Source organism: Zalophus californianus, chromosome 10, assembly GCF_009762305.2.
Source record: "Zalophus californianus isolate mZalCal1 chromosome 10, mZalCal1.pri.v2, whole genome shotgun sequence".
Lineage (NCBI taxonomy): Eukaryota > Metazoa > Chordata > Mammalia > Carnivora > Otariidae > Zalophus > Zalophus californianus.
This window is the reverse complement of record NC_045604.1, coordinates 108,929,723-108,939,291: the sequence shown is the minus strand read 5'-3', so window position 1 is coordinate 108,939,291 and position 9,569 is coordinate 108,929,723. Positions and strand designations below refer to the sequence as shown.

Below are 9,569 nucleotides of genomic sequence, written 5' to 3'. Positions count from 1 at the left end.
GACGATATTGCAATCACGTGTTTGTGCTCGTTGAATTTCTTCCGAATGCATATTAAAATAAATACATGGTTATTAAAATAAAAATGTTGATCTCTGGAGGCCCCCTTGTCATATACACCCCACGCTTTGAAGAGCTGCCCTAACACGGCCCCTTCAGAAAACAGGGGTTCGAAAGTCACTGAGCTACTTAAGTGTGAAGGAAGCAAGCCAGGAGGGCCCAGGGCCTTAGCAGCCTGGGCGTGGAGTGAAAAGTGTGAGCCTTTCGGCAGGCTCCCAGGAAAATGCCTCAGTTTCCCCCCGGAGTCCTCAACTCTTGGGGGTCAGCCAGAGACAACACCTTGAACCTGCCACCTGGACATGAGCCTTGCGGGAGTTTCCTGGCTTGAGATTCCCCCACCCTTGTGAAAACTCTGTAATAGGACCCCGAGGCTCACCTCCCAAGTGAAGGCAATTCTCCGTGTAATTGGCTCAGGTTGGTATTTCAAGGAGAGCCAGGAAAGTGAAGACAGAGAGAGAAGGCGGAGGTGGCAGGAGGTTGGGTCAGAGCAGGCAAGTCTCAGATAGCTTGTTTTTCTAAGAGAAAAAAAAATTTTTTTCAAAGCAAGCTTGAAAATGGGTGTTTGTGCCCATCTGGCAGAGCAAGTCTCCTTAGCTCTGGGACCACTGCAGGCTCCCACTTTTTTCTGTTCTGTACTGTTGGCTTGTAAATCTCTCATGGTCATTAATGCATAAGCAAAGGTGATTTTATGCTCTTTATAAATCTCTTCATATTACTTTCAGACTCTGAAAATTCCCTGAGAAAATCCTAGTCTGACGGTGCCATTTGTTTGTGACTTTTTTTTTTTCTTTCCCAACCTGTTTTCTCTGTTTGCTGGCACACCCCACTGTGGCTGGCCTAGTGCTTAATAGGACCAGAAGTCTTTCTAAAAGCCTTCAGCCCCCAAATTGCTTTCATCCCTGTACCTTGCTGAGAAAAACAACAACACCACACCCACACATCAGCAGATGATGAGAAATGTATCTTTATTGGATGAATTTTAAAGGCGTTGTCTGCCGAGGGCCTTACAGGAGTCATCAGGGCATACTGACCACTGAAAATTCATGAATGACTGTCTTATTACCTCGCAAAAACAGGGAGCAAATTGCAGAAGCACTTCGGGGCGGGGGGGGGGGGGTGTGTGTGGGAATGAATAAATTAGGGGGAGAAAGGGGGGTTTCCCATTCCCTGGGCTTTGGAGGCCTTCCGGCTGATTGTCTCTATCTCCACAGCCTGGGGCTTTTAAGAATGCACCATTTCCTGGAATTCTAGAACAGAAGAGGCGAGAAAGCATCAGTGGGGATGGCTGGGTATTTTTACAGACGTGTGGTGGCCAGGGGGTTCTGAAGAGGAAAGGAAGCAGATTGTCAGATGATGGGCTTGGCCCCTCTAAGGACACAAAAGGAGACAAAAAAAAGTGTTACGGACCGCAGATGGAGATGGTCTATAGTGTCCCATCTTCCTGCATAATCTAACAGACTTCTTCCGCTTTGCAATAGAGCTCCTTGTATTAGAACTTGTGAGCCCAGCAATTTGTCTCTGACAGTGCATGGATTTGGTATAACAGCCTATTGCAATCTGGGATTGCTCAGCTCTCTGTCTGGCTACTTTAAGACAGAGATGGGGGGTTTTCTTCCTCTTTTCGGAAGCTACATTGTGCAGATGTAGGAAATAATTCATAGGGTGGGCGTCGGAACTCACTTTTCTCTGATGAACTCTAACCTTACCCCCAAGAGTTTGTATTACTAAAAGACGATGGTGATAACGGTAATGATAAAAATGAGTGGATGTGACTGATTGAAATGGAAAACTGGGGTTTTGCTTTATATTTATTGGTACACTTTGCCTATCTGGAACTTTTTTTTGTGGTTAGATTTAAATCAGCCTTCTCTTACCTCAACTATTTTTCTGAGCTATCTACAGAAGCTACATTAACTCCTGTGTAGCAAGTTATAGTGGTATGATTCTGGGTAGGTTTTTAAAAGGAGAATCTAAACAGGCGTTCTAAATTTCGTTAGTACCACCATAAAGATCATGCATAAATTCTTCTGAGTTGGCATGCACAGTGTAGCTAAAAAGCATGTAAGCCGCATAACTGAATGGGATGAAAATCATCCTACAGCTATGCAGCTATATTAAACTTGAATTTGGGCTCTGCACCCAAAAGACTCCATACGGGGTGTTTGATCTACTCTAATATTGTCCACTCAGTGGGCTAATGTCCAAGAAAACGTGTTTGTTTGAACCCTTGAAAGCTAAGAGGCTTTCCTCCTCAAGTCAGTAGACATTTTGATAGGAGACACAACTTGAGAATGTCAATCCTTCCCTTATTCAGAAGGCCTATAAATCCCAGTGGTAGAAATTCCTTACATTATTGCCATGATGCATTAGGGTGTCTTGCAAATCATTAGCCAGGCCATAGCCAGTCCCCTGGTCAGGTGAAGGGTATTTTCTGGGTCATAGACAGTGACTCACAGGACCAGCTTCTAGGGTATATCGTTGATATCCTCACAGCGGGTCCATTTTACAGATGAGAAGGCTGAAGCTCAGCAAGGTTAAGAAAGGGGGATTTTCACTAACCACGTCTGCCTGCTCTCATGGCCCAAGTCCCCCGGCTTGCTTCCAGAGCTAGATTCTTTTGTGCTGGGTACAGGTGTGAACATACCATCAGCTCCAATTTTCCCATCGCCATCGTTGTCTGCAGCCGCCATCAAGGACTTGGTTTCTGACTCTGTCAGCTCTCTAGCACTGCTCTCGAACTTCTGGAGGAAAAACCTGCAGGACAATCAAGATTGATGGGAATTTTCTGAAAGACCCCGTGTCTCTGTGCTTACCCTTTTTCTCTCGAAGCAAACCACCTGTCCCCCGCCATTGCGATATTCTGTCAAAGGTCTTCACAAGCCAAACTTGCCTTCCTTGTAGCAACTACGGGTGGGCATTTTGTTTTTAAAGGTTGTTTTTTTTTTTTTTTTTTCAGGGAGCTGCCTGGGTGGCTCAGTTGGTTAAGCGTCTGCTTTCAGCTCAGGTCATGATCCTGGAGTCCTGGGATCAAGTCCCGTGTGGGGCTCCTGGCTCAGTGGGGAGTCTGCTCCTCCCTCTTCCTCTGAGCCTCCCCCTGCTCGTGCTCTCTCTCTCTCAAATGAATAAAATAAATACATTTTAAAAAAATAAAAATTTTTTTTCAGATTTTGTTAAGTCCATTTGCCAAAGAAAAAAACCTACAATGAATGCAGTTTTGCACCTACAGTCTTCAGTGCCTGTGTCTAGAGCTTCACAAGGATAGATGCGTGGCCCGCTGGTTCATGGTCTTCCCTTTCATGAGGCTCTGCAGAACAACCAGTGTCAATCCTGGCCACTGAAGAAATACTGACCAAACTGGCTTCCGCTGCTTCCAACCCACCTAGCAATGTCAAGGGTGCCACGCAAGCTCAGGACAAAACTCACTTAAGCTCTTCTTCATCCAGATATCCACTCTGGTCATTGTCTATGAACCGAAAAACATCCTTCACCTGGCTGGCCGACATCTTGGAGAGGCCTGACGTCTGGAAGAATTTTTGGGGTTCGAAAGTATCTGGGTCTGAAGGACAGAGAGAGGATTATTCTGAGGCTCATTGGGTCACATTCTGTATTTGGGCCAAGGTGCTGTAAGCATAAGTTATCAAAACCCCTCATGATATCGAGCTACGGGGATGCTCTGTTCTCAGTTTTTAAAAAAGATGGGGCACCTGGGTGACTCAGTCGGTTAAGCATCTGACCCTTGATTTCAGCTCAGGTCGTGATCTCAGGGGTCATGAGATCGATTCCTGCATTGGTCTCTGTGCTGGGCGTGGAACCTGCTTAAGATTCTCTCTCTCCCTGTCCCTCCTTCCCTTTCTCTCTCTCTCTCTCTCTCTTAAAAAGAAAAGAAAAGAAAAAGAGGGCTGTGACTAGTGCAAGCTGTCGCCGCAGCCAAGACTGGGTGGCTTTGTGATAGCCTCTCTTGTCTCCCTCCTCACCTTCCCTGTCCGCTTTTGTCTATTCCCCTCTTTCTCCTCTATGCCTCCCCTACTGTGTTTACAGGCTGTGTGTCCGAGACTCCAGTAGTGCTGGTCTACATTCCCCCGCTGGGGGAAATGCACTCGTTGCATTCAAACAGGCTACATGGTATCCACACATTTCTTTTTTCATGTTTAGTAAGTTTCTTTCCCCTTACAGCAATGGAATCCTATGCTCTACAATTGTAGTTCTTTCGTTGATAACGGTTTTACTCTCCGATCCCACGAATTTTCAGCAAAGTTCACATTTTAATCTTTGCAGCTTTGCTGGAGGCGTGAATAGCTGGGAAATACCCACCCCTGCCCCACTGCCCTTTACCTTGGCACTCCTGCAGGGCTGCTGCAATGTCATCGGCGCTAAGGACATCTGTGATGCTCATTTTCCACCTAGTCACACAATAAACGAGATGTGGTCAATGGCAAGCAGGAAGATGCACATCTAGGGGCACCGTGCCCTCCTAGGCCCGCTGAAACTGTATTTGTGGGGAATTTTTAAATGTGATAAGCATGATATTAAGTGATGGGACAGAAGAGCCACATAAAAACCATAAATTGAAGATTCCAGCCCCCTTTGTCTCAGTGCCTTCTCCTGAATATTCTTCAAAGACAAAATTTAAAACTACAGCCTAAAGAATGACTTGATTCCATTTTCTTATAAAAATGATATTTGCACAATCGATCACTTACATAGGCCTCTACAAGACATCCAGAAGTAAACCATGTTACAAACGCAATGGTATTTTCATACACTGGAAATGCAGTGTTGTCAGTTCCACGTGGGAAAGGATACAGCTTGGGCTACTTGGAGACCTTCTATGGAAAAGATGCTCCCTATCCTGAAGGATGGGGATCAGAGACATGGAAAGGCCCTCTACCAGAGATCAAACAGACTCGTTTCAGGTGTCAAGTCCATGGGGAAAAAGAAATCTGAACACAGCATGCACCACCTAACATGAATGCATGTAGGAAAGAAGAGTCTGGGGTCTTGTAGGTCCACCAGCTACTTACCGTTTTAGGTTTTCCCCCAGGAAGAATCAGGAAAAAGAGTTGAAGGAGCACAAAACAGATGTGCTTTTGCTACCTTACTGACTTACCTTATATAGGATTGAAAAAGTGATAGTAAGAACCTCTTAGATTTCCTTTTCAAGGATCAAGTAGACATAGCTCGAATGTCTTGCCTTCTAATTAAACCTCTTTTTTTTCTATTTATATCACAAGGGAATGTGGGTGGGAAGAGCCAGTTTTTTAAGACAAACCTCAACAAACCTAAACTAAGGGTTCTGCTCTGTGAACGAAGCCCACAAGTGGTGTGGAGAAGACCAGAAAGCTGGTTAAGAGGAGACAGTGGCCAAAATGGGGTGGACACAAATGGGGGCATTCTGTAAACTGAAAAGGGCCCCCCAGGTGTTAGTGGCTGTTTGAAGCAGGCTGGCTGTTACCCCCTGAAGCTGTGGGAGTGCGAGGCCGACCTTGGTCCAGAGTTGAGAGACTCAAAGTCAGTGTCAGATGGACACATAGACTCGTCCATCAAAGGGGTGGTGCTGGTTGGACGACTTTCCAAAAAAGTCTTGACTTGGATTTTCCCGGTGATATCTTAAATCGCACGTACTAAAAAGGCAAAACGGAGGCAAGCAATCAACCATTCCCAAAGCCCATATCTAAAATGTGCAGGAAAAACGTGAGGCCAGGATTTGAGACCTCAAGGTTTTTTTCCTTTTTGTCTGTTTTTGGCTTTCAGCAAATATTTGTTGAGTCCTTATGTAGCCAGCGCTGTGCTAGACTTTTTTTTTTTTTTTTTGATTGTGGTTAAAAAACCAAGTAACATAGGGGCGCCTGGGTGGCTCAGTCGTTAAGCGTCTGCCTTCGGCTCGGGTCATGGTCCCAGGGTCCTGGGATCGAGCCCCGCATCGGGCTCCCTCTCGGCGGGAAGCCTGCTTCTCCCTCTCCCACTCCCCCTGCTTGTGTTCCCTCTCTCGTTGTGTCTCTGTCAAATAAATAAATAAAATCTTAAGAAAAAACAAAAAACAAACAAAACCATGTAACAAAATTTACCGTTTTAACCATTTTGAAGTATACATAGTGTTAGCTATATGCACATGGTTGTGCAAGAAATCTCCAGAACCTTTTCATCTTGCAAAACTGAACTCTATGCCCATTGAACAAGAACCCCCCACCCCCCCCAACCCCCTGGCAGCCACTATTCTCCTTTCTGTCTCTGGTGGTTAGACAACTTTAGACACCTCTTATAAGTGGAATCTTGCAGTATTTGTCTTTTTGTGACTGACTTATTTCACTTAGCATAATATCCTCAAGGATCATCCATGTGGTGGCGTGTGACAGGATTTCCTTATGTTTCAAGGCTGCATTCAAGTTCTTTTAAAAGTCAAAAACCAATCCCATGTTGCAATCAGAAATAGTCTGTGGCTTCGAAGTAGACAATTCAGGAGCTTTAGACTCTTCCCTGGGTAATATCATTGGGATGGTCATCTTTAGTTTGTCCCCAAATATATTCCCCTACCTCCCTCCACCCCACCCCAGCGGTGTACTTTTGCTGGTGTCCTCAATGAGAAGTTTCTCTCAGGAACACCTACAGCATTGCTTGGTTACCAAATGGTTATCAGACCGGCACCATTCCTGTCTTGCCCACAGGATATGCCCCAATGCCTGGCATAGCCCCCAACCTAGTTAGGTGCTCAGTAATTATTTGATGGATGGATAAATAAAAACAGCAACAAGAGCTTGAAAACAGGGTTACCAACCCTCACCAACTTGCCCAGCCCTTAAAAAGCAGTTTCTGAAAGCCAGGCACAAGAATGTAGGTTGCTGACATCAAGTTGCCATAGAAACCCTGTTGAGTCTTTTCTTTCCGTTAGTGTTCAACAGGGGCAGAGTTTTGGTTTGAGAAGGTGAGAAGTGTTCTGGATGATGGTGATGGTTGCACAACAGTGTGAATGCACTTAAAGCCACAGAGCTGTACTCTTCAAGATGGTTAAAATGTTAAGTTTTATGTTATGTGTATTTACCACACACACACACACGCACACACACACACACAAGATGTTGATTCAGTGGTCTACATTATTTTGGCACTGAATCCCACCCCTGTCCTGGGATTGATTGCAAGAGGATTTCATCTTGTGTATCCAGCCCACTCGATTGGTCGGGACTTCCAGGAGGGGAAGGAGTGGATTCTGGGATCAGCTAGCCATGTCTGCAGGGAGGAAGACTGGCAGGGGGTAGCCGAGAACTTGGCGAACCCGGCCGGGCTGTGTATTTGGATTTTGCTACTGCCGGTGAGTGGCCCTGGATGCTCAGATGACACTTCTGTTTCAGATATCTGATGCGGTCCCCAGTCAATCACCTGTTTCAATCCACATCCCCAGTGCGCCCCTTAATCCCGCAGACTTCCTCTATCCTGAGCGCCCACGCCGGTCCCTTGCTGCGTAGCCCTGTGACGTCTCTCCAGCTATGAGGGCCTGGCCCCTCTCCTCACCCACTGGCCTGCCCTGGTCGTCATCAACCCATAACGGCAAGCCTATGGCTCCAGTCTTCTCCCACTGCCATCCTACAAGTCCGTCACTGGCTTCCACTTGTTCTCACAGTAAAGACAAAAGTCCTTCCCATGGTCTTAAAGGCCCTGTGCCCTTGGGACTCCTCCAGCCTCATCTCACACCATCCTTCCAGCCGGAAAGTCCCTCAGCCCCTTGACTTACCCACCCTTTCTCCAGCCATGTCTCCTTGTACTGTTTCCTTTGCCTGGAATATTCTCCTTCCTCCTGACGTCGGTGTCTCATGCATAGGCTTTGCATCTCTGCTCAGGTGTCACTTTTTCCAGGAAGACTTCCCTGACTCCCAGACTAGCCAGACCCCCACTTCACTGGATGAACAATGACGTTTGAACCCTATGCTTCTCCCTTACAGCAAAATCACAGCTGCACGGGCCCACTTGCTGTGATTGCTTGAATAGTGTGTCTCTCTGCTCACTGGACCGTGAGACCCATGAAGGCAGGTGGAGGTCTGTGTTTTCACAACTCTGTACCCACAGTGTGGACATGAATGAAGACCAACCAAATGAGAACAGGCAAAGGCCATTAACTCAGACAAGGGAGTGAGCCACCATCACCTGTGTTTGGCAGAGACTCAAAGGCAGGCAGAGGAGCGGGAAAGCTTTATTATAGTAGAAAGAAGAGAGGGTTCACATATGCCCTGATAGGGGACTGTCCACCTGGGAAAGCTGGAGGCAGGCTAATAGAAGCTGAACATGCTCTGTGATTGAGCAAGGGAGCATATTCGTCTTCCTCTGGTCCTGCGTTGAAAGCAGGAATAAAAATGAAGGGAGCTGTCAGTTACGATTTAAGTCCCTGCTGTTTTGGGCCAGTCATTGCAGAGGCTGGTGTTTGGCTTCTTGGATGGCTTGCTAGGGACAGTGGTCCGACTCCCAGAAGCCTGACTTATGTACAGCAGGCTGGCTTCTGGGGCTGGTTGCACAGAGAGCAGGCCGGAGCTCTGTCTGACCTTTACCCATTTTTTGGTTTGTTTTAAGATTTACTTATTTATTTTAGAGAGAGCAAGCGAGCATGGGTGGGCGGGGCAGAGGGAGAGAGAATCTCCAGCAGACTCTGCGCTGAGCATGGACCCTGACTTGGGGCTCAATCTCAGGACCCTGAGATCACGACCTGAGCTGAAACTAAGAGTCAGATGCTTAACCGACTGTGCCACCCAGGCGCCCCCCTCATTGTCATTTTTATATTCAGCCTCTCACTACCACTTTCCTTGTTACATTGTAAATTCAGTAGCCGCCTTTGTGGAACAGGTGAACTTGAACAGGTCTCTTCTCCTGAGCCCCACCTTTCCCCTTTCAGACTGGAGATAATAATACAAACTGTTCCGTAGGACTGTTGATGGCTAATCCCGGGGAAGCGCCTGGCATTGAGCCAAGCACACAGTGAGCAAGCAATAAATGGTGGTCATTTAAAAGGCCTCACAGCCTTTTAAAAACAAAGATATTCCAGGTAAAGCTCATCTAAAGTGATCGAAGGGCATAGTGGTTACCCTTGACGGGAGGGTGGCGACTGGGGGTGAGGAGGTCCTGCTGTATTGGTAATGTTTTATTTCTTTTTTTTTTAAGATTTTTTTAATTTATTTTTTAACAGAGAGATTGACAGCGAGAGAGGGAACACAAGCAGGGGGAGTGGGAGACGGAGAAGCAAGCCTCCCGCTGAGCAGGGAGCCTGATGTGGGACTCGATCCCAGGACCCCGGGATCATGACCTGAGCCGAAGGCAGACGCCTAACGACTGAGAGCCACCCAGGCGCCCGGTAATGTTTTATTTCTTGATCTGGGTGCTGCTTACATTTTTATGAAGCTTTAGTGGGTGCTTTTCTGGATGGGTGTTTTACTTCTATAGAAAGTTGACTTTAAAAAAATGGTTGAGCACAGAAAGATGGAGGGTCCCACTCTGTGGTGTGGGGGAGTGGAGGCCATGGGACCAGGCATTG

At 46.7% G+C, this 9,569-nt stretch overlaps 1 protein-coding gene and 1 long non-coding RNA gene across 2 annotated transcripts; one reads left to right on the top strand and one right to left on the bottom strand.

The window, feature by feature from the left end:
- Positions 1-1,178: 1,178 nt before the first annotated feature.
- Positions 1,179-4,451, bottom strand: LOC113933497 (oncomodulin). Its single transcript, XM_027613670.2, has 4 exons — positions 4,391-4,451; positions 3,482-3,614; positions 2,703-2,812; positions 1,179-1,305 (listed from the first exon to the last, which is right to left on the bottom strand). The coding sequence occupies exons 1-4, from the start codon at positions 4,449-4,451 to the stop codon at positions 1,280-1,282; spliced, it is 330 nt and encodes a 109-aa protein (XP_027469471.1). The 3' UTR covers positions 1,179-1,279.
- Positions 4,452-7,292: 2,841 nt separating this feature from the next.
- Positions 7,293-9,274, top strand: LOC113931896. Its single transcript, XR_003522907.2, has 3 exons — positions 7,293-7,364; positions 8,965-9,083; positions 9,225-9,274. It is a non-coding gene; the product is annotated as an uncharacterized LOC113931896 (long non-coding RNA).
- The last annotated feature ends 295 nt before the right edge of the window (positions 9,275-9,569 follow it).